The 25,343-nt window shown below is 41.1% G+C and overlaps 1 protein-coding gene across 2 annotated transcripts in view; it reads right to left on the bottom strand.

Annotated features, from left to right (window-relative positions):
* Positions 1-25,343, bottom strand: part of TTLL11 (tubulin tyrosine ligase like 11) — a 59,275-nt gene that overhangs the window by 16,478 nt on the left and 17,454 nt on the right. For both annotated transcript variants that reach the window (XM_068155822.1, XM_068155823.1), the window contains exons 4-6: positions 24,125-24,700; positions 23,479-23,574; positions 22,833-22,951 (exon numbers count right to left, since the gene is read on the bottom strand). In XM_068155822.1, the coding sequence (XP_068011923.1) occupies positions 22,833-22,951; positions 23,479-23,574; positions 24,125-24,700 (791 nt within the window). The remainder of the gene's footprint in view (positions 1-22,832; positions 22,952-23,478; positions 23,575-24,124; positions 24,701-25,343) is intronic.

Genomic DNA, 25,343 nt, shown 5'->3' with positions numbered 1-25,343 from the left:
GGAGTGGTGTCCATCCACTTTGTGTCACTGAGACAGAGGTCTGACTGGTGGAACAGCTTTCAGCACAGTCATCATCTGAAAATCTGTACTTCCTCCACAAATCCATACCTCTCTCCTGCTGAAGCACTAGGCAGTGGAGGAACTACAGTAGTTTAAATGAGGCTTTTTTTGGCCTTTCATTTTTCAATCCCCATCCCCATGAGAAATGGTCATGAAAAGAACACCAAGAACACCCAGATCATAGTGGTAGACAAACACTCTGGACAGGTTATCACAGGGAGCCACAGAAAAAATATTATCATAGTATCACAGTATCATAGTATCATTCAGGGTTGGAAGGGACCACAAGGATCAGCTAGTTCCAACCACCCTGCCATGGGCAGGGACATCCCACACTAGATCAGGCTGGACAGAGCCTCATCCAGCCTGGGCTTAAACACCTCCAGGGATGGGGCCCCAACCACCTCCCTGGACAACCCATTCCAGGGCTTCACCACTCTCATGGGGAAGAACTTCCTCCTCACCTCCAGCCTGAATCTCCCCACCTCCAGCTTCATTCCATTCCCCCTAGTCCTATCACTACCTGAGATCCTGAGAAGTACCCCCCCCAGTCTTCCTGCAGGCCCCCTTCAGATACTGGAAGGCCACAATGAGGTCACCTCGGAGCCTTCTCTTCTGCAGACTGAACAGCCCCAACTCCTTCAGTCTGTCCTCATAGGAGAGGTGCTCCAGCCCTCTGATCATCTTTGTGGCCCTTCTCTGGACACGTTCCAGCACCTCCAATTTGCCCTGATTGAGGGGGAATGGACACAGACAAGTGATTAAACAAGACTATGTTTAGTTTGTCATAGAAAATTGTGCTTGTAGGAAAAAAAAGTGTGTTGTGGTCCTGTTGAATGTAATAAGGCTTAGGCTCCAAATTACCTCCTGGAATTTCCTTCTCCTCCTTTCTGTGGAGAAAGGCCTACAGCTGCCTCTGAGGCAATGGATGAAAACTCCAAATCAGCTTCCCATTTTAAACTTTTACTGAAGGAGTTCTTAAAAACCACAGTCCACGTTAGAAAAGTACTTTAAAAATAAACCCAGCTCTTTCCTTTGCGTGCAATTGCATGTCTCATTCCTTTCAGCTTGAATATTTCATAGACTTTCCAAATGTATAACAGTCTAATCCTTATTGCCAAATCTTGTACTTCCACTAAGTAGGGAAAGAAAGAGAAAGAGAGAATATACTTCTTCATTTGCTTTTTTGAAGTTATTGCTTTTATAAAGTTTGTTTTCATTCCTTTGCTTCCTACCCCCCCCAAAACAAAGAAAGAATTCTTAGGTTTCCTCTTCTTTCTGGAAAGGAACACCATCAACCAGGATAGGCTGTTGGATAACAATTCTGGGAAAAAGGACCTGGGGGTCCTGGTGGACAGAAGGATGACTGTGAGTCAGCAATGTGCCCTTGTGGCCAAGAAGGCCAGTGGCATCCTGAAGTGGATTAGCAAGGGGGTGGTTAGCAGGTTGAGAGAGGAACTCCTGCCCCTTTACTCTGCCCTGGTGAAGCTGCATCTGGAATACTGTGTCCAGCTCTGGGCCACTCATTTCAAGAAGGACCTCAGGGAACTGCTGGAAAGAGTCCAGTGCAGAGCCACAAAGATGCTGAAGGACATGGAACATCTCCCTTGTAAAGAAAGGCTGAGGGAGCTGGGGCTCTTTAGCTTGGAGGAGACTGGAGGTCACCTTGTTCAGGTTTATAAAGATGTGAAAGGCAGTGTTGGGAGGACAGAGCCAGGCTGTGCTCAGTGATGTCCAATGATAGGAAAAGGGCCAGCAGGTGCAAGCTGGAACGTAGGAGGTTCCATGTCAACATCAGGAAAAGCTTTTTCACTGTGAGGATGACAGAGCCTTGGAGCAGGCTGCCCAGAGAGGTTGTGGAGTTTCCTTCTCTGGAGACATTCAAAACCTACCTGGAAGCATTCCTGTGTGACCTGCTCTAGGTGATCCTGCTCTGGCAGTGGGGTTGGACTACATGATCTTTCAAGATCTATTCCAACCCCTAACACTCTGTGGTTCTAATGCACTAGATTTTAATTAATTTGCTAATCTAATGTATACTTCATGCTTTCTGGAGCAAACCTGCACGAGAGTTTGTCCTGTAAAATGGAACTGATGCATAGACTTTGCTCTTCTGCGTGCTCACCTTAACTGCAAGCACTTACACTGACTGTATGTTGAGTGGAATTCTGCACTCCTACCACTGACAGTACTTCAATAAAAGTTTATTTTCTGGAGATGCATTCAACACACTTGCATGCACCCAATCTCAGCGTGGTCTCAACACAACTAATTAAGAAAAACTGCCTCGCTGGGTATATTACAGCCAGGCTTGGGGGTCTATAAAAACAGAAGTTTGCCATGATCTGCACAGTTTTGCAAGGAAACAGAACACAACAGATTTTTTGCCCTAGCACTAGATAAATTACACTCACTTGCAATGCACTGTTGCCTTTTCTGCTGTGTTTCGCTGCCATCTGCCATCGCCACACCATAAGGGTGAGCCTGATGACATAACTCCCCAGGGGTCAGGAGACCAGGGGCTGCTGCAAGCACTGCCAGTACAGCTCCAAACAGCAGAAACACAGCTCAAAGTCCAGCAAGGATGGAAATACAAGGTGGATTTTCACCTCCATTTCTATCATAAACCAGTCAATTACAAAGTACAGAATTACACATTTTTGTAGTGCTACTTTGTCAGACTAAACGTGTCGCTAAAAACTCCTCTGCTTATTCACCACCCGGATCTTTCCTACTCCAGAAGGTCACTTCAAGAAACACCTTATATATCCTGAAATTCCAGGCTTCACCTCAGGAGCAGGTACAACACACAGGGCCCTCAAGCCTTGGCTGTAGTCTGCATGAAAACCTTGTGAAGCATCTGCGAACCCTGCAGCAGGGCTGTAGAGAAGGGATCAGAAAGCACAAAATGCCGCAGCACATCTCCAGGAAGAGAAGCGTGCAGAGGTTCCCTCCATTAGCTCCTTTCTCTTGGGATTTCCAGCAGGGGAGGGGAGGAGAAGAAAGCTGAACCCACACTTTAAAGCTGCTCCTTAGAATTAATTGTTTTGACTGACACAGCTGAGTCAGGCTAAATGAATGAAAGGTCAAACATAAGGTAATGCTTCCATCGCCATACAGAATAAAAGCAAGGCTCAATTTACATACTAATGTCTGACCTCAATACATTAATTTCTCTTATTCTGTAGCTCACAACAGATCTCCTTTTAGAAATGATCAACTGTGGAGAAACTACTAACTGCATCTTTAAAAAAATCATTTCCATTTTAATAAAGCTGATGGAAATGACATCTAAGGCTACTTATCTTTTATACATGATTACTAATTTATTAATGTTTCCTCCATCTACGTTTTATCCCTTTCATTCTGACTGGCCTTAATCTTTATGCAAATAGAAGTTGCTAAGGGACAAACAAATTTGCAACTGCTAATTAAAGGCTTCAAAATTTGCAGCATTTGTATCCTTGTGTATAACATGTAGCTGTCAGATTCAGAGTAAAATGGGGTAAGAATTGCAGTATTAATATTTCCAAGAATGCTCACTTGATATATTTAAGATTTAGGGCAATGCTAGAAGTATAAATTAAGCAATTTTGGTATCAGCCAACAACTGCTTACATAATAAAAGAAAATATTATGTTCTGGATTCTGAAGCTGTAATTATTCCCTCAGCTGAGCCTCTATTCTCAAAGCAAGACTCCGTTAACATAGTTAAAAGCAGACACTATTTTGCATGACAAATCTATCTATCCACCCATTTATCACCACAGTGTATGGACCTCCCAAGAAACAGATAAGTGATTGTTACTGGAGTGTGCAGGTATGAAACACATTTGTGTGCTCATTCAACAAAACACTTCACTTAGGAATCAGTCAAAGCCAGAGCAGTGTCTCTGCCTTATCAACCATTCATGGATTTTCCTTTATGAACTAATCCCATTACTTTTGCTAACACACAGGCTTCCAGCACTCACAGTATGCAACAGCAAGGAGTTTCATAGTCTCACTGCATGTTGTGTGAACAATCACCATCTCCTGTTTTGTAATGGCCACTTGTGAGATTCATTTGAAGAACCTGAATATTCATCTCCTCTTCACCCTCTGGCAAAGTGAAAAACATCAATAGCGCAAGCATTCTCTCCTTTCAAAAGAAGAATGAAGTTGCACAAAGATAAAAGCATTAAAATATGAAACCTCACAGAGTAAGGCATTATTGAAGTTATGTTAGAAACATTATTGCTCTTACATATAGTTTATTCAACACTTAAGACGCTTTGAGGCAGCCAAAGCAACCATGATAGAGAGTCCATGTTTTAAAGAGCAGAATCAATCACATTAAAAATCAGGATTGGTAATCAGCATGGGTTTGGCAGACAACTAACTTCACATCATACAAAATACATTCTGAAAATGCAGTAGCTGCCCTGTCTCCTGGAAGCAGAAAGCACTGGAAGCAGTTAAGAGTTTCCATCGCTCTAAGTAAAAAAACCCACACCACCGTATCTCGGTTAAAGAAATAGTTAAATCACCTCACTTAGATTTTAACCTTATCATGAGCATAAGCATGTCTAACTTTGCACCTTCAAGGCCTAACATTACATCCAGAGATTTTTAACCTTACCATGAGCATGACCATATCTAACTTTGCCTGCACCTTCGAAGCCTACCATTGCGTTCCGTCTGGAAGGGTGAAAGAAACAGAGCACGTCAAGTTTGTGTCTAAGAGCTGGCAAACATGTTCTAGGTGAATCCAAGGCTAAATTAAAAATGTACCCCATAGCCTTGCTTTTCACTTAACAAAACCAAACCAATTCATCAGCTTCTTGAAAAAGTTCAACCAAAGCCCCTGCAGTTCATCACCAACAATCACAGCAGCTCTCACACGCAGCATCTGCTAGTTCAGCCTTTCCATTTTCTGTCCCACGAGTGCTATTTGTTTACACAGATCATGCTCTGTAGGCTCCACAGACATCAGTCCCCTTTCTGAGAGGGATGGTTCACTGCCTCTTCAGATTGGGAGCACTTATTATAAAAATAAACACTTCTCATTAAAGATTAAATAGCTTTTGGAAGAAAATGGAAGACTCTCAAAGTTTTCAGCCTTCAAACATCGTTGAATGTTTCCAAGATGTGGATCCTGACTTGCTTCACATCAAGGACACAAAGAAATGGATGAGAATACTACTGACATTTTCATGTCTTATGCAGAGGAAATTAAACCATCCACTTAAAACTCAAAACCTAAGACAAGCTAATGTGCTGTCACACACATTTTTTCTTTGTCTGGGAAAAAATATGCTGTTAAGGCTACACCAGTGATACTGTAAGTGTTCACTAGCGGTACTGTGATTAAACACAGTTTCATTACACTCTTACCTTACTAGGTGATGCCAGGAATCAATACAGCAGCACATCAGAGGAAAGAGATGTCCTTTAGAAATACAAAGCAGACACTGCACAGCTGGGAGGAACTTCCAGCTGGATGCAACAGCTGTACTTGAGGTCTGCTTGCATTTCTATAGCACTCCCTAATACACAGTTTTAATCTCTAAAGTGAAGAAATGCATTTAAGGAGTCTCAGGTGCAATGTGCTGGGGGGGGGGGGGGAAGGGGTAAGTTATTTCCTAATTATTATTTGAGATTCTTTATTTCCAACTTCCTTTTTTTCAAGAATAGTAACAACATCAGTCCACATTACTCAAAGATTTATTATTTTAATGTAAAAGAAGCAGTGAATGCTTATGCTATTACCTGCCATCTATTTGAGTGCTGCAGAAACCATGGCATTACTGTAATGAAATAATGGATAAGCAATGCCAAACCCACATCAAAAGACTTTGTTCCACTGTAGCAAAAAATTATTACAGAACAAAGATTATTAAATATGGTCCCCAACACTTTATTTTTTGTGGAGGTAGCTTTTATTATTCCTAGTAGATGTATTTGTGTTCAGTACTTGCTTCTAACGTGCTTACGTGCCTCATTATTCCTCCACTTTCCTTTGTTTCTTTAGAAAAGCCTGCCTTAAAAATAGTAATACAGGATACTGCAAAGGCAAACCAGCTGTAAAGCCTGATAATATGTTGAAACCAACATGAAATTAGACCACCAAGTGTCTTACAGTAGAAGAGAAAATAAGAGGCTGAGGGAGCTGGGATTGTTTAGCCTGGAGAAGAGGAGGCTCAGGGGTGACCTCATTGCCCTCTACAACTACCTGAAAGGTGGTTGTAGCCAGGAAGGGGTTGGCCTCTTCTCCCAGGCAACCAGCACTAGAACAAGGGGACACAGTCTCAAGCTGCACCAGGGGAGGTTTAGACTCGAGGTGAGGAGGAAATTCTTCACCGAGCGAGTCGTTTGTCATTGGAACGGGTTGCCCAGGGAGGTGGTTGAGTCATTGTCCCTGGAGGTGTTCAAGAGGAGATTGGATGTGGCACTTGGTGCCATGGTCTAGTCATGGGGTCTGTGTTGATAGGTTGGTCTCAATGATCCTCGAGGTCCTTTCCAACCTAAGTTATACTGTGATACTGTAAAAAGAACTGTAAACCCCATGGCATTTCTTCCCATGTGGAAATGATTCTTAGAAAGCAGCCATGATTATGCCAGGGTAGAAAAGGAGCTTTACTCTGTCATCCAATGGACTAGAAAGCAGCAGTGCAATTGCATTTGATCAGCAGTAATCCTCCTATTAAAGCAGGTGAATTCTGCATACACAGAGTAACACTCCTGATGATTACACTGCTATTAAGTCATGTGGCTTTAGGCTCTCGTTTTGTGGCGAGCGGGTGCCAGGCGGTTTTACTGCTTTCTCATTTTTTTCCAGAGACTAGAGACCAATTATTACTTAAGAATAAGCCAATCCTCGCTCCTGCTAAAAGATGACTAGCAGCAGAAGTTAAATTGTAGAGAATATCACTGCCCCCAATACATTAATTTCTGTCACTCTGTCACTGTTAAAATTTCCAGCAGATAGAATCTCTTTGAAGGGGGATCAAGTCACAGAAAGTACCAGCCGAGTTTAAAATAGAATTTTAATTTTAATGAAAGCTTCAGGGAATGATGTTTATGCTGCTTATCTTTCATACCTGGTGATTAAGTTAATTTATACTTAATGGAAGAGGATATTTCTAATCCCTAGACAGGCTCAACATCTGTCTGCGACTATGTTTTTGGAAGCCTTAAGCTGCTTGTGATTGATATAATAAAACCGGGATCCTGCAGAACTGACACCTGAAGGATATCTGTAAGAGGGGAAATGTTATTTTTCTGCTCAATGACTGTGCACAAGTCAAGCCAAAATCCCAAGCACTTCATTTTGCTGTCCCTTGAAAACCTGCTTTCCACTCTCTTGCCATTGTTGTGTGACTATAAACAGGGGAATAAGCAAAAAGTTCTTGGATATGGTGATGATCCGATATTCATACACTTCACGTGTGGGATCTGAGAACACATGACTTCCTGATGGCCTGGAGCTGATGAAAATAATAAAACTCCTGCCAAAAAAAAAAAAAAGAGAAATAACCTACATTTTTCCTTCACTTCTCATACCATGTCTATTTAAGATGAAATGCTAGCAAAATAAATGTTTGCATTTACCCTATAGTTACAACTCAAAAAGAAAGAGAAGAAGTCTTGAAAAGCAAATATCTTGCCAGGAAAAAGAAACTATGAAGATATTCTCTGGACTGAAAAGACTCAAACAGTATTATCTCATTTTTTTAATGTTTAGAAATAGCTAAAAAAACATGCAGGAAAAGAAATATCTGTCATTAAAATTCCAATGAATGCTACAATTCTACTGACTTTTTTCAGTGCTTACCCCAAACCATGGATCTGAGTCAGTGCAACCTGCTGGCTGAGACACACTTTGCAGTCATTGGAAAGTACTATCACAGAATGGTTTGGATTGGAAGGGACCTTTAAAGGTCATCTAGTCCAGCTCCCCTGCAGCCAGCAAGGACATCTGCAGCTAGAGCAGGTTGCTCAGAGCCCCCATCAACCTGCCCTGGTATGGTTTCAGGGATCATAGAAAATCATAGAATCAATAAGGTTGGAAAAGACCTCAAGGATCATCAAGTCCAACCTGTCACCCAAGACCTCATGACTACTAAACCATGGCACCAAGTGCCATATCCAATCCCCTCTTGAACACCTCCAGGATGGTGACTTCACCACCTCCCTGACACAGACCACCTTCAGAGAGAGCTATAAAAGCATACAGGCCTCTCCTGCTGGCAGAGAATTAGTGCTCAGTGTCCACCCTTACCTACCACCTCTCTGGGCAACCTGCAGCAATGTCTAAGCACCCTCAGTGTAAAAAGCTTCTATCTAGTCTAAATCTCCTTTTAGATTAAATCCATCACCCCTTGCCCTGTCTTTCTTATAGGCCCCCTTAAGTACTTGAAGGCTGCAATAAGGTCTCCCTAATTGCAGCCTTCCTGTCAATTACTGCAGTCCAGCAGCAACACAGGATGGAGTGTATTTTGTTCAGACTAACAGTACCAAACTTGGGCTTTCATCTTACAGTACAGGGAATTAATGGTTTGCATCAAATAAAAATACATAAATGAACTGTTATTTCTTACAATGACACAGAGTAAATAGATGATTAAATCTGCTCTATAATTTACAGCTGCACCAAGACTGACCATTATTTGCTATGAGTTTTCCCATTCTTAACTGTGACATCTAAATACATTGCAAACAAATAATCCTTCAGAAGGAATGTGCATGCCAAGAGCTTTCCACTGGCACTCAGGGATATAATCCATGCCTATGCACTCATTTATTCCATTTTACTGTTACCTTAATAAAACACCATTATGTGGCCCAGAAGCCCTACTCCACAGAAATGATTTGGGGTTTTTATTAGTAAGGTGATGCACCTCAGCATGCCCTTGGCTGATCGATTTGTTACAACATCATCTTGGTCGCAGGAAATCTTATTTTTCTAAATCAATTTGTTCGTGGGCTGAGAGAACATCAAGTACCTACTGCGACTCAGCAGCCACATGGAGAATTTACAGAGATATAACTGGAAACCAAGACAAAGCATTCAGGGCTCACTTCACAGATTCCATGCAATCAAAACTATCACAGCTGGTCGTAGTTTTATGTTACACACAACAGACAGATTGTCAAGATGGCAAGGAGGCTGGTACGAAAAAAGAGAGCACAAAGACACACATAGGCATGATGCATAAATACACAAATACACAGTGTATGCATGACCATTTCTATTTATAGCAAACACTTGTACACTTACTCTGTGAAAATTACCTGCTGTGCTTTATCAGCAGAAAGGTTGCAAAGATAGGACGTTTTAAGTTTGAGTTTACGTTAACCGTAAATCACATGAAACACTAAAATCAGAGTTCAGAGTTCATGCTACAGACCAACTGCTTCCGTGCAGCACAAACATACACTCAAGAAGGCAAAGGGGAAATAATTTCCAATTACATCACAGAATCACAGGGATTGGAAGGGACCTCTGGAGATCACCTCGTCCAACCCCCCTGCCAGAGCAGGTTCACCTAGAGCAGGCTGCACAGGACTGCATCAAGGTGTGTTTTGAGTGACTCTAGAGACCTCTGTCAGATGATGACCAAATATCCTTACATTTAGACAAAGCAATTAAATTAACATTCTGAAAATAATAATTTATCCATGAGTTATTTAACTACAGGATAATAATGAAAACTGTAACACAGATACAAAAGCCATGAAAAAGCTGGATGCTGCAGAGTGCAGCTGAAGCACTGCTCCTGCAGGAAGTCAAGTTCCCACCCAAAACCTACATTATGTTAGCAAGCTATGGGGTAAGTGGAGGCGAAGATTATTCTGCTGATAGCAGAAACTCAGCTCCAATGATTAGCATATTGAAGTGCCAGGAAAAAACCAATTTGCACTCAAGCCTAACTACTAATCACCTTCCCTGTACGAACATGCAAATTCAGTGAAGCCACTTGGACAGACAAGGCACGCAGATGCTGCCTCTGCCCCATACTTTCAGAGCCCGGAGGAAAAAAAAGTGGGTTTCACTTCAAAACACAATGGCTTTCCTGTACTGCAAACTAAAGAGGAAATTATAGCAAATCCAAAGAGAGGAGATGCAGCACTCTCTCTTAAAAATGTATGTAAGATGAAGCTGTTTCCTTAACAAAGGAAATAACTGCTCATTTTCCTCCTTTTCTTTGCACTAGACAGGCTGTGATTAACACAGTCTAGCGGAGAGAAAGGAGATGGCACTTGTGGGATAAGCACAGAAGACAGAATAAACTTATTCTCTTTCCCTATATGAGGACCAAATTAGATTTCAATTAAAGCAATTTTGTAAGCAGAAAGTTACTGGAGTGCTCCTGAAGAGCCTGTTTCGTGGTTAGATGAACACTGCGCCGTGCTCCCCTCTGCCCTTGGACTCTCTTCGCTAGATTTGGCTAAACAAATGTATTTGTTTAACCTCTCCTACGTGACAGTTTTCCAAAGTAAGAGTTGGTCCAGATTAACACTTTGACTAAATGTAGTGCACTTTCAGAGCTGGACAGATGCCTAAATCACTGAGGCAGAAAAGCCCCAAACAACCTGAGCCAAGTACTGAAAATCAGTTGTTCAACGCAAGAACACTAACCCTTCTCATGCTGAAGAGATGTCAGCCTTGAAGGCTACATATGAGAGCCCTGAGTGGTAGAAACAACATCAACAACATCAAGAATCTCTCTATCACACTATTTTTGCAAGCCACTTTTCCTCCAAGGTAGAAGGTGAATGGCAGTGATGACTGCAGTCAAGGTACAGAGAGCAAAGTCCACAAAACACTTAAGTATGCACTTAAGTACTTCATGGATAAAGTCAAAACTGCTATTTGTTTTATATTCTACCCAATGTAACCACAGCAAGTTTCTGACAATGCTTAAGCTGAATTTTCACTGGTTTCAGCTCAAGCTAGCCATCAGCCACGCCTGGATTCAGCAAACATCTGTATGCAGCAAAGCTCCCAGGGATGCTTTGAAGTATTGCTGAGTTTATGTTTTAAAAAACAACAAAACCAAACAACACAAAAGAAGCTTACTTTGTTAGATCTCAGTCTAAGCAGCAGCACAGACCACCATCTATGCTGTCAGTTACAGAATGAGGCTTGAAGAGCCTTGCTACCAGGCTTGGAGCCATTACAGCTCGGTGAAATCACTGGGGCTCCTCTTGCCGCAGTCACTGCTCACCTCAAAACAGGTTCTATTACCATCAGGACTCAGTTACAATTTCTAATCAAATAACCAATTTCAAAGATGTGTTTCGACCTACTGCCTCCACACTCATTCCTATGCCATTAGGAAGGAGACTAAGCAGCCACCCCACTTCATTCCTGACCTCCCTTCTTCTTCAGCAAACCATGAGAATTAGAGCAACTTTTGTGGCCGCACTACAAAGACTAGAGGGGAAGGGACATATTCTGCTAAAACCTCCCTTGTCTCTGTATTTTAGCACAAAGGTTTTCCTTCCATTTGAAAATCATCTTAAGAGAAAAGAAAGCAAAAAGATTTCTTCATGCTCAACTTCAAAATGTATCACAGTGTGAATACCTACAAGATGTAATTGCTACGGCACAGTTTGAGCGTTTGGAAAGTTCACATTTCATGGAAATGCTCTTGACAGGTCACATTGCTCTGTTTATTTCCAATCCTTCCTCTATTGCTCACTAGAAATTTTAAAGAGCAAAAAAGAAGAGAAAAGAGATGTCAATAAAGATGTAATTAGATTAGCTGCATCTCAAAACATTGTAATTGAAATCTAATTGGACAAACTAGTCTCCATTCTCAATCTGATAACAGAAAACCAGACTCCAGCTCACACTGGAGCTAGGGGCACTGCAGCACGCCAATTACTGCCAAAGCATGCTATGGGTTTGGACCAATTAATCCCACAGTACTGAAAATGAAGCCTTTTAAAATTCTGCAACCCATATCAATTCTTGTCCATTAAAAACTTTTAATGAACTGGGCCTGTCATCAGCTTGCTTGCTTAGTATATTCTAAGCACTTCCAGCTGTCCCTCAATATGGGGTCATTTCAAGAGATTCAAAATAGCTCTGAATCCACTCTTTATGTGCAAGTTAAAATACAGTCTTTACCTTCAAGATGTTAGTGCTTAGAATAAAAGATGTGAGCAAAGACAGACCAACTTGCAAAACTGGGTTATGAATAACAGCATTTTATGCAGTAGTGAAGGTTAAAGTGGGAATAATCATAAATTAACCTGTTGTCAAGCATGGGGTTATTTAGTGCTGTGTTTGTGTGTGTTCCAATGATGGTCTGCAAGTTCTCCATTTTATTAGCAAAGGACCATAAAAATGAGAATATGAAAGCAACACCATTGAAGAATAACCTTGAGAACCCTTTTTTTAAAACTCCAACATCCTGAATATTCAAATAGCACACCATGCACCAAGTGATGACATTGTACAGAACATACAGTGACTCTAAGCACTCTGTCTGGGAGAAAGTAAAAGACAAAGAGATCACCAATGACACTCAGGCTGGCAAAACGTGAAGAATCATAGAATTTTAGGGGTTGGAAAGGACCTTGTCAAATCCAACCCCGCTGCCAAAGCAAGGTCACCTAGAGCAGGCCACACAGGAACACATCCAGGCAGGATATGAAAGTCTCCAGGGGAGGAGACTCCACAACCTCCCTGGGCAGCCTGCTCCAGGGCTCTATCACCCTCCCAGCAAAGAAGTTTTTCCTCTTGTTGAGGTGGAACTCCCTGTGTTCCGGCCTTTACCCATTGTTCCTTGTCCTATGGCTGGACACCACGCAAAAGAGACTGGAACCTTCACCCTGATACCCACCCCTCAGATACTAATAAGTTTCCCCCTCAGCCTTCTCCTCTCAAGACCAAACAGCCCCAGGTCTCTCAGTCTTTCTTCATAAGAGAGATGTTCAAGTCCAATAATGCTTTGCAAACCTTGGTAACCACCAGAGATGTTTAGTGAACTGTGTAGAATTGGTCTTCTGAGAGCAGGAATCTGAAGCTTTTCTGTAATACTTTTATGCAGCAACAATACATAAACTGACCTCAGGTACCAGTAAGCACAGTAACAGGCCATGTCCTGCACGCTATTATTTAGAAGGACTGGCAGTGCACGGAAGGGCATCATACTCTCTGCAGAATGAAAATGATAGCAGAAGGAAAATGTTTTGTCTAAAGGTCACTGAGTAAATTGGCTGAATCAGGAACAGAAATTGCATCTTTCATGTCCTAGTCCAGAATTATTTTCACAAAATCAACTTCTCCTGTAATGGTTTGATAAAGAAAAACACTGAAGTGAATGACTGAATTCTTACTTTAGCTATGCTAGGGACATGATTTAGCTATTTTGGAAGAAATTTAGGCAATTATTTTTGAAGAAATTTAGGCACTTTTAGTCAATTATAACATTTCAGATTAGGCAGGAGAGCCACACATGAACAAAAATATCTGACCTCTTTTCTATGAGTCGATTGTATTTCCTTTTCTACATTAGGACTGTTGCCACAGCACATTCAAATTATTTGACTGTTCTGTAACCAGTGAGGTTTTTTCCTGTTGCAGTAAAAACTCCTGTGGTGCTTTCTTTTAACTGGCTCTTAAAACCAATGTAGAACTATCCTGAGTTAAGCACTACCAGCTCTTCCCCTTCCTTTCATGGAAGAACATCTCACTTTGTAATTCCAACAGGGCCTGTCCTAATCAATAGGAGAAAGGTTAAAAGCTCCTAAGGATGAAGCAGACAAATAATTGGAAAGTGAGAACAGGGAGCTAAGATCAAGGCACCTGTAACATTTGCTTCACAAAACTGATCAGAGTAGTTGAGGCTAGTTCTTCTTGAGCAGGATGAGAAATAGCAGTAGAAATAAATACTCTCCAACTACAGAAAAATAAAGTTAACATTTCACTAACCTGAACTGAAGTAACATTGACAACAAACATCATGTTTAAAAGTCTCCCTTCACATGTCCAACTCATCAAAAGCCACATGGGCTAATGTAACAGACAAGAATTGATACTGAAGCTGGCAGATTGCCTGATGAAGGAATAAACCAAAAAGCCCTCAAGGAAAGAGAAAGGGTCTAATTCAATGTGCTTTCAAAGGGCTTTGGCAGAATGATCCTGAATATGAATCCTGGGTCGTTTTGACTGATGGAGGAAAAAAAAAATGTCTCAGCCTCCAAAATAAACCAGAGTAGAAAGATCAGTCTCAAGAAAGCCACATATATGAATTTATATACTCTCAGGCAGAAATAAGGCTTGGAATGAAGATGTGGTGCTTGAGAAACATTTGAAGAGCTGAAAACCTGACCAGACTGCCAAGTGATAGCAAAAGGATACAGGAATCAACCTAAAGCCCTGGCTGCCAGCTCATAAAATCAATTAGCAAATGGGAACCAAAACAGTGATACTGCTCTAGCTAGGTTTATTACATGCTTGCTTTTATAAGCACTGGAGTCATCCCATCTAATGCAAAAAAGCACTGACAAGCCTGAGCAATGAATCCCTGTGGAACACAATACAGCTACTCACAGGAGCGGAACTCAAGATACATTACAACATCACTGAGAAACAATCATTATTTTATGATCAGTGATAGCTGCAACACCACTGTTCTCCCTATCAGCCTCTCCATATGTTTGTGCACTGAGCTTCTGACCCTCTTAAACCACTCCTGTCACACAATCATAACCTTAGAATATGTGTATAGTGAGATAAACACGGTTATCAATGGCAAGAATGACGTTATCATCACCAAAATCTAGGGGAATCAAACTCTTGAGACATCTTTGCACAGTGTATTTTCATACTTCCATTAAACATGACACAAACATCAGGGGAGGTTAGGAAATTGAATTGAAAAAAATCAGGAAAATAAATGGAACAGAGCTGCACAGGTGACTTCCTGACTTTTTATTTCCTTAAAGAAGGAGGTTACAAAATTCCTCCTCAGCTCAATAAGAAGAAACTAATAATAGCATTAGGAATTGGAAAACGTCCTTGAAACACACAAAAGAGAAACATCACTGAAAGGCTTGTTTAAGTGAAGAGACCCACAGTCCTCTTGCATTTAGTGGACAAGGTGAGACCACTCCATCACTAGCAGGAGACATCTCCTAAACAAGTTGCCACTTCAACCTAAGTTACATTTAAAGCAGAAAGTACATTAGTAGAATGACCAGAAATGGTTTGCTTTTAATACAGATCACATCTTCTCCTCCTAGAAATTATTCATTTTGTCCTATATCAGAGAAAGAAATCATTCAAAGTGAGAAAAATGTGCATTCCCCCCAGCAGAATCAACGAACCACCTTGTTTTGTGCAAGAAGATCTTTTTTGTTCTAACTTCTCCAAAATCCTGACTGGAATTTCTTCTTAACTACATAACACTGAAAGACAGAAAGTCAAACTGACATGCATTAATATTTAGAGGGTGCCCTCTGAAGAGAGTGACATTAGGCAGTGTTTGCATGCTGATCTTGCAAAAAATTTGAGAGAGACCACATTGGGGTTCCTCCTGCTCAGAAAATTTGTTAATCATATTTGACATATGCTAGAGCCACAGCATCCAGCAAGGAGAATTGCACCTGACATAGCTCAAAAAAGAAAAAAGAAGAAAAAAATAATCAGAACATCACAAATAAAATGTCAAGGCTGAATTGAAATCAAGTGGCATGTACAGAGAATAGCACCCAAGAAAAGAGAAATAAGCAAGGAAACAGCAAAGCTGAAACAGGCAATAAAACTAAAGCACTCGGTTTGGTGGGCATAATGAATTGATTGCTTTTGTAATGGCCAAAAATTAAATTCTATTTCAATTCCAAAGTGTTTCAATTCTTTCTTCTGTCCATGATGAATAAGTAATTTGACAACCTAAGGGGCTCCAGCAAGCAAAAAGCACATTTCATTTCATGAGCAACTCATAATTCTACTGGCAAAGCACGTCACAACACTGTCCTTTCTTTGTCAAAACAATAACATGCTTCTTTTCTGTCTTGAGATCTGCTAAGAAGCCAGGCGTGTAAATGCAAGAGATCACACACAGAATAAACAGCAACAAAACCATAAAGAAGTCTTTTATTCTCACCAGATTAATTAGCATTAATAAAGCAAGGCACAAATATTTTTGACAGGACAGGAAAGCAGGTCATTAGCATGGATGAGAGGATATAAACGCTCCAAATGATACTCGTGACTTGCGATTACACCACCAGTCAAACAGCTGACATCTAACACCCTAAATACAAGTACAAGACTGAGGTTCCTTTTTTTGCTCCTCAAATCCAGTGCCATTTTAAAAAAGAATAAATTGTCAATAATTGAACAAACACTGAAACCAAACCATTTGACTACCATAAAGATGCAAAATTAGGTAACAAAATAGTCGAAGTTTGTGAAGCCTTTCGGAATGGATTTTCTGTTGGGAGTCACAATATCAACAATGATTTGCATCAGTGATTATCTTAATTAAACTGCTGTTTACATAAGTAACGTTGATTTACTTTAACTGTTAGGTGTCATTAGACCATTCATTTAATTGTGCACATTTCCTTTAGCTGCAGGCTTCTCCCACCTTCAGTAGGCTGCGAACAGAGCCTCTGCTGCAAGAAGTAAATCCAGAACGAATTTAATACTGGACTTACACAAGATCCATGGTGGAAACATTGTGGAGACCAGCGCAGCCCTTTACCTTACACTACTACATAACTACATACATACTACATAACTACTACATCACTCTAATTCAGCCACAGCCAAGCTTTCTAACCACTTTGCCTATTTCAGACTTGAATAGAAACACACACAGTGATCCTTTCCCACTCCTCCAAAGTGACATGTGCCACCCCTCCTCTGCTCCATGCTTTGAAAATGCTAAGTAAACCACCCTACATTTCCCCACCTTTTCATACATTAGATTTCTCACTCGAGGAGGAAAGCTCCCTCTGGACTGCACAGTGACAAGCTGGCTAATTTGGTACTGAAGGCCTTCACTAGAGCATAAAGGGACTGGGTTCCCCAGTGGTATGGACTGGGTTCCCTTGTGTGCTAAGACACGGACCTATTGGACTGGGTCCACAGGAGGGCCACAAAAATGATCAGAGGATTGGGCAGGCTGTCAGGACAAACTGAGGGAGTTGGGATTGTTCAACCTGGAGAAGGGAAGGCTCCAGGGAGATCTTATTTGTGCCTTTCAGTGCCTAAAGGGGCCCTGTAAGAAAGATGGGGATAGTGTTTTTAGCAAGGCCCGTTGTGACAGGACAAGGGGTAATGCTTTTAAACTAAACAGGGTAGATCTAGGTTAGATGTTTTTTACAGTGAGGATGGTGAAATAAAGAAACATGCTGCCTAAAGAATAAGTAGATGCCCCATCCCTGGAAACATCCAAGGTCTGGTGGGACAAGGCTCTGAACAGCCTGATCTAGTTAGAGATATCCCTGCTTATTGTAGGGGGGTTTGGACTAGATGATGTTTGAAGGTCGCTTCCAACTCAGTCCAACCTGTCATCCTATGGTGGTGGCATTCAAATGGGACTTGTCCTGTAGTACTGCAGAGACCCCATACCCTTGTTAAATTTGTCTGCCCAGAGGAGAGCAAACATCAGGGGACACAGTCTCAAGCTGCACCAGGAGAAGTTTAGGCTCGAGGTGAGGAGGAAGTTCTTCACAGAGAGAGCTGTTAGCCATTGGAATGTGCTGCCCAGGGAGGTGGTGGAGTCACCATCCATGGAGGTGTTCAAGAGGGGACTGAACGTGGCACTTGGTGCCATGGTTTAGTCATGAGGTCTGCGGTGACAGGTTGGACTCAATGACCTTTGAGGTCTCTTCCAACCTTTGTGATACTGTGACACTGTGATACTGTGATAAATTCAAACCAGCTACTATTGCTAAAAAAAAAACAGAAATAAAAGCAAGCTGGAAAAAACAGCACAGTAACTCTGAAATTAGCAGTGACAGATTGTTCAGAACACAAATCAAGACTGCTGGCCATCTCTACCCCCTGAGTTCACTCTGTAGTGCTGCTAGAAGAAAGTAAGCTTTGTCTGATAATATTTAATGGATTTACAAAGGAGTTTAAAATTCCATCTTTCCAAGAAAACAGCTCAGCCACAAATGATTGTGTTTGTTCCAGCATGCCATCAGCCTGGATGATTGCAATGACCTACTCAAGCCTTAAATTCCATGACAACAGTACTGCCACACAAACAAAAGCAAACAGTTAGAATCTTCCACATTATTTTATTAAAAGCTTTAATTTCTTAATTATGAATTAAACTTGAGTTCTAAATTAGGAATGCCCAAGTAAAAGAGAACTAGTCTAGGGACCAAAGTCATGGTTAACAAGGGCTTTCTGCACATTTTAGCTCCTGCAAAGGTCCAATAGGGATAAATAAAGAAATAAATAAAGCAGAAACTCTCTTTTTTATAGCCATGCATTTTAAGATGGATTTTTTTAATATATCTTTTTTAAAGAGCAGCAAAACAGCAAACCAAAGCAGACAAGATGGAGCTGATTAGCTGCTGCCTTTAATTTCAGAAAGGGCTACTCAGGCTACTCTGAGTTACAGAGTGGCTTGAAAGCAGCTATATAACAAAGTAACCTGCAGAGTGGCATTCAGATTCTCCAGAGCTCCGAGCCATTGCCAGGCATCTTCACCCTGCAGAACAGTGAGGGAGGTTGTAGACAGGTAGAGGTTGGTCTCTTCTCCCAGGCAACCAGCATCAGAACAAGAGAACACAGTCTCAGGCTGCGCCAGGGGAGGTTAATGTGGAGGTTAGGAGGAAGTTTTACACAGAGAGAGTGACTGCCCATTGGAATGGGCTGCCTGGGGAGGTGGTGGAGTCACCATCACTGGAGGTCTTCAGGAGGAGACTTGATAGGGTGTTTGGTTGCATGGTTTAGTTGATTAGGTGGTGTTGGATGATAGGTTGGACACGATGATCTTGAAGGTCTCTTTCAACCTGGTCTGGTCTGGTCTAGTCCTATTCTATTCTATTCTATTCCATTCCGTTCCGTTCCGTTCCGTTCCGTTCCACCTGGCTCCAAAGCTCTCTATTAAGTTACTTTGCAAACTCTGCTGTCATCAGACTTTCGCTACAATTGTACTAATGCAGAGGAATTTGGAAGCAGCAAAGAAATTAATGCAGCAAAGCAGGGCATTAACCTTTCTAAAGAGATACCTACTGCCCTCAGTTCCATAGCATCAGGGAAAAGCAGGTGCTGTGCAGTACCCCCTGCTCATGCTTCCAAAAAGCTCACATGTGCCTGTGTCACCTTTCATTCTATTTTAATTCCTCATGCTCTTTGCATCACATAGTAACACAAAGCCTTCCTTCATCTCTACAATAGAAGAGATTTCCTCTCCTGTTGGAAAATGAGGTTTTCCTCAATGGTGATAAAAAAAAAATAAAGAAGCATTTGTATGCACCTAAAGTTTCTGTTTGAACAGATTACATGCAAAATTATTAAGCAGTATTTAAATTACCTGGATAAATCTTTGAAACTCAGAAAAGATCACAGTGTGGAACAACAGCCTCTAAGTATATTTAAGTCCATTCAGCTGAACTTGTATCACTGTGGATTTTCAATGACTAATAATTGGCAGTGTCAGGATAATTGCTAGTGATTGGTACATGTTAAGACTGGAACTGTGTTGGAAAAATAAAGTGATCCTATTCAACTTAACTTTTATTTCACATGAAAGGAAGGAGACAAAAAAATAATCAAAACTCCATAAAGATGAGGAAAATTGAACTGAGAAAAAAAATTAAATTGAGCTATTAATCTTTCCTGATAATTAAGTACTTCAGGATGACTTCTAAAACTCACTTCCATTTAGATGCTTCATTTATTTTAATTTGGGAGGCAATTAGAGGGAAATCAAATCCATCTCCACAGCAGAATGTTTACCTGAGATGCAGCTCAGATTTCTCAGTATTTCCCCTGTGTTTTCAAACTCAGTGTTATATGTATCATTAAAACTTTACTTAATGTCCATTACTCAATTAGCATCAAAGGTAGAGGCTACAATGTTTGCTACTGGTCAGAGAACAGGAACTTTTACAGATATTTTTTTCTACTAATAGGCCAAATTTTGCTATCCCTGCTGCCAGATGCAATTAGACTAGCAAAAGTATTACAATGGTAATAGGTAAACAATTCTCTGGCTTTCTATCTTCAATTATTTAGTGATTACCTTTGTCCTGCAGAGGAATGATGCCATTTCTCTGCAGTGTTTGGAGAGGGAACCTGGGAGTCCACATTAGAACTGGCTGAAATGCACCAAAATGAGCAAGAGACAGGACACAAAACAAAAGCACTGCAAAACCTCTGCAGGACACAAAACACAAGCACTGCAAAGCCTCTGCTAGCAAAGAGATAGCAAAAGCAACTGCTGCTCTGGTCCTCTCTCAGATGCTTTTACTTTGATGTAAATCTCCAGAAGTAATCAGGGTGAGGTCTTTACCTGATGCTTACAGTAAGATCTTGTCTCTCTCAAGAATTTCCATGCACCATGCCCAGATCAGTAAAAAGTACCTGGGAGTAGAAGGGGTAAATCTCAGCTGCACGTGGGCAGCTGTCACACAAGTTCCTCTATATCCACACAAAAAAAGTTACCAGTATATTGCCCTTTGCAGTAAGAAACAGGATTGACTCATGGTGAAGACATACAGATATTCATCAACAAGATGTTCTGTTAACCAGATTAGGCTGCCTCTCTGATGTGTCCTTGCTTGGAAGAGCCAATGGTTTATCTCATCACCGACTAATCCTGTTATAAATTACTTCATACTCAAAATACATCAGAGAAGAATCCTCAGCTGAAGGAATGTTCCACACACACTGGCATTCCCCACAAATTTGTTTCTCATTACAAATTTTTTCCTTATCTAATATGTAGTTAATGAATGCCTGACATAACTTCAGCATTAAAAAAAGCCACGACTAGTTACATAATTACAGGTTAAAAATGATCTTTTTTCCAGCTTCATGCACTGAAGTAATCTTAAGGGTGAAGGTTAAGTACAGGCAACACACAGTACAGATTGCTTTGCAGGACGTTCTGTACCTTGACCACAGCAACCTCTACATGTGGCACTGTCTCTGAAAGAGTAGTTTGATCTTATAATAATATTACAGTAATACAGAACTTGGAAGTATTATCAGTTGTGTCTTGTTCATGAGACTGTCTACAAAAGGACAACAAATTCACCCTTGAAATCATTATAGAACATGAATAACATATTTAAGGTTGCCACTAAGTGCCAAGAACAAAATCAATACGCTAGTATGGGGGCAGGCCTAAAAGCAAGAATTTCTAGGGACAAAATAGGAGATATTCTTTCTCTCAGCATGATTCTTCCAAAAGCATTTCTGTGCAAGCTGCTTCAGTCAGTTCCTCTCATTGATAGATCATAGATTTAACTATGTTTATTACCACAGATCAAGGAAGCAATTTCTGAAGACAATATTCATACTTTTCAGCTCCAATGGGGTGACTAATTCAGAGTAATTTGTGACTTGCAAGCAAATTAATGCTCAAATTTACATCTCATGACTGTTTTGAATTTAAAAAAAGGCCTCCAAGTATAAATAAATAAATCTGAGTTACCAAATTGTTTGCACCAGTTCTGAAGTAAAAGTAAGATATTGCAGGGGAACTGATAATGCTTCATTTACTATCAGTTTGAGAAACTTTTCAGTTGTTTGAACCAGAGTAATTGCATGGGTCCTTTCACTCTGTACCATGCCACCAATTAATATCCCACAATCTCCTCTGAAAGAGTTAGAGGGTAGAAAGGCTCTGCAGAGGGACCTCGACCAACCGGACAGATGGGCAGAGTCCAATGGGATGGCATTTAACAAGTCCAAGTGCTGAGTGCTGCACTTTGGCTATGGCAATCCCATGCAGAGCTATAGACTGGGGTCGGAGTGGCTGGAGAGCTCCCAAACAGAGAGGGACCTGGGGGTGCTGATCGACAGCTGCCTGAATATGAGCCAGCAGTGTGCCCAGGTGGCCAAGAGGGCCAATGGCATCCTGGTCTGCATTAGGAATAGTGTGGCCAGCAGGAGCAGGGAAGTCATTGTGCCCCTGTACTCTGCATTGGTTAGGTTGCACCTTGAGTATTGTGTCCAGTTCTGGGCCCTTCAGTTTAAGAAGGACATTGAGACACTTGAATGTGTCCAGAGAAGGGCAACAAGGCTGGTGAGAGGCCTTGAGCACAGCCCTGTGAGGAGAGGCTTAGAGAGCTGGGATTGTTTAGCCTGGAGGAGGCTCTGGGGTGACCTCATTGCCCTCTACAACTACCTGAAAGGGGGTTGTAGCCGGGAAGGGGTTGGTCTCTTCTCCTAGGCAACCAGCACCAGAACAAGGGGACACAGTCTCAAGCTGTGCCAGGGGAGGTTTAGGCTCGAGGTGAGGAGAAAGGTCTTCACCGAGTCGTTCGTCATTGGAATGTGCTGCCCAGGGAGGTGGTGGAGTCACCGTCCCTGGAGGCGTTCAAGAGGGGATTGGACGTGGCACTTGGTGCCATGGTCTAGTCATGGGGTCTGTGTTGACAGGTTGGACTCAATGATCCTCGAGGTCTCTTCCAACCTTAGTTATACTGTGATACTACTGTGGATGTGAGAGGAGTGACAGACACAGCTGGGAGGTCATTGTCCTGGATAAACTGACATAACTGGGAGAAAAAACTTCACTTTTACAATTACTGCAAGGCACTGAGGCAAAAAGCAAATCAATCAAGACACTTACTGGGTATCTTTCCTCTTTTTTTTCTGAGGGTCCACCAGACGAAGAGTGTCTCTGATAACAGCTACTTTCACTTCCTCATCAACAGGGCTTGGGACATTTTCAAATACTCCAGGAGAGAGCTTTCAATTATAAAAGGATAAAATTAAAGCTGAGGATTATTTATTCCACATTTGCTCAAGCTTCATGCCCGTCATATATATTTTAAATACGCAGTGATAGCTCACAAAGTGCTTCCTAAAGGATACACAAATACTCTAACATTTGCAGGGTGGTTATTACAACAATTTTTGGCAAGGTTCTCCAGCAAATTGAAATATTAAAAAAGGATTGTTGTCAACATTACCATTTATATCATGTATATAAACACAAAGAAAATTATTAGCAATCCCCCAAACACAATTAAGCCAGCTGCAGGGGATGATGAGTAAATGTATTTATGACAAAGATGATGGAGAGCTTTCACAATTCCAATAAGTCACATTTCCAGTGTACAAGATTAGCAATGATTTCAAAGCAGAAAATTACAGAGCACCTTGCAGGTTTCATATTAGCAGACAGCTTTCATCTTTCAAACAAGGAAAAAAGACCTGAAAACCAAACCTAAACAATTTCATTCCAATATTGCTATTATATTGAGAGGTCTCACCTCTTGCTCATGTTCTATTCTCATGCTGGGGTTTGCATTTACTTCTAGTAACATGGGCTTCAAGTTTTTCATCAGGAGAATATCAAACCCTAAAATCTGTGCACAAGAAGAAATGTGTTACTTCAGTTCTCCTAGGGAATGCAGTGGTCATTCAAATGTCAACATTCAGGAGGGACAAGAGAAATAGCTGAGAAATGTGCTATATTGCTGAGCAATTACTGAAACCTTTTGGCTTCAATACTAATGGCTGCTGTCACACTACCTCCATCTCTAAATACTCCAACTGTCAAAGATTCTTAGTACCTATGCTACGTGGGTCTTAAAAGTTATCATCACCATAGCTGCATTAGCAAGCTGCAAAGCTTCATAGTTACAGCTTCTAGAAGATGGAAATTGGAGAGAATATTGCTACTAACCATTGCCAGCCACTGAAAATTCTCCATCTATGTTTCTGGCTAGTAGTAACATACATCAGGAGACAGCTTTGTGAGGAGAACCTAAGCTCTGAGCTCAGGTACTCAGTGCATGCACCACCCCCAAGCAGTGACCAGCAACGTAACTAAAGTATTCAGAAAAGGAATTAAACATCCAGAAAACTAATCCATGCTCAGAAATAACTGCACTCCTGGCAGAAATCCCAACCTACCTGGAAGCAAGTTGGCCCAGGCTTTCCTGCTGGTATGTCGGACTGATAGTAAACTTTCAGTTCTGGTGTCAGTGCAATAATTGTTTTAATGACCAGTGAAATGATATCTGACCACAGTTTTTTGACATCAGCTCCTCTGGAAGACAGTCTGCAGAGAATGCTTGAAAAAGTCCTCTTGCTGCCAGTGTTCACACTGTCAGAATGGATGAAATTCCCACTGTGGATATTTAGTGAATAGTTGGTTAAGTGCATAAAAACCTGGTGCAAATTTTTGAGAGTGGGTTCTTGATAGGGCTCTGTACAAAACCTAGAAAGTCCATCTTTGGCTATATAAATCTCCAAGGGTTCTAAAGATTTCAGTAAGACATACAGACGAATATCAAATTTCAGTTTGTCAACAAGCAGTGGTTTGCAAATATATTCCTGGACTACAGCTGGCCGGCTCTGGATGCTTCCTGTCAGCCTGATGTCACTTGGGTCTTTAATGAGGTAGATTCCATCCCCCTGGCACCCTCCATCAGGTTTCACAATAAAAGTGGGCTTCCAGGATGGATCACTGTCTTTCATCATACGAACCTAGGAAGAAAAGAATTACACTGAAAGACACTAAATGGGGAGGGGAAGCAAGGCTGGTATTAGGAAAACCAACAAATTGCTGTCGTAAACACAAACCAATAAAAATAACATGATGACATCATTGTAGTAGTAAACACCAAAAAAAGGTAGAAGATAAACAGTGCTGACAAGCACAAAGATATGCAAAAAAAAAATGCATGAGTAAGGAATTAGTAGGAGAGATAAAAGGTCATTTTATTTAACAAGCTGCTGTTTAAATGGGTTCAGGAACTTTATAATCATAGGCACTAATTTGCAGACTGAAATGCTGTATAGCTCATGAGATCCATTTTATTACTCACTAATGTGTATGAAACTGCAAAGTTAAACTTTCGTGCTGCATCTTGAACAACTACTAACAAAGATAATCACTAAGCTAAGGAAAGGCACCTTTCTTATAGGGGTATAGACATAGATGAAGAGCACCAGAAGAAGGAAAATGAAGCAAAACTCTGGCACTGAGAGTATCTTTTCCACCACTGAATATTTTTCACAATCAGACACTCTGTTAATAAAACTAGGGAACACGAATCCATGTACAAATATTAAGTACTGGAGGTGTTTAAGAAGAGACTGGATGGGGTGTTTGGTGCCATGGTTTAGT

Source organism: Melanerpes formicivorus, unplaced genomic scaffold (genome assembly GCF_026170545.1).
Source record: "Melanerpes formicivorus ecotype bairdi unplaced genomic scaffold, bMelFor1.0.p_v2 SCAF_33, whole genome shotgun sequence".
Taxonomy (NCBI): Eukaryota; Metazoa; Chordata; class Aves; order Piciformes; family Picidae; genus Melanerpes; species Melanerpes formicivorus.
This window is presented reverse-complemented; position numbering and strand designations above follow the sequence as displayed.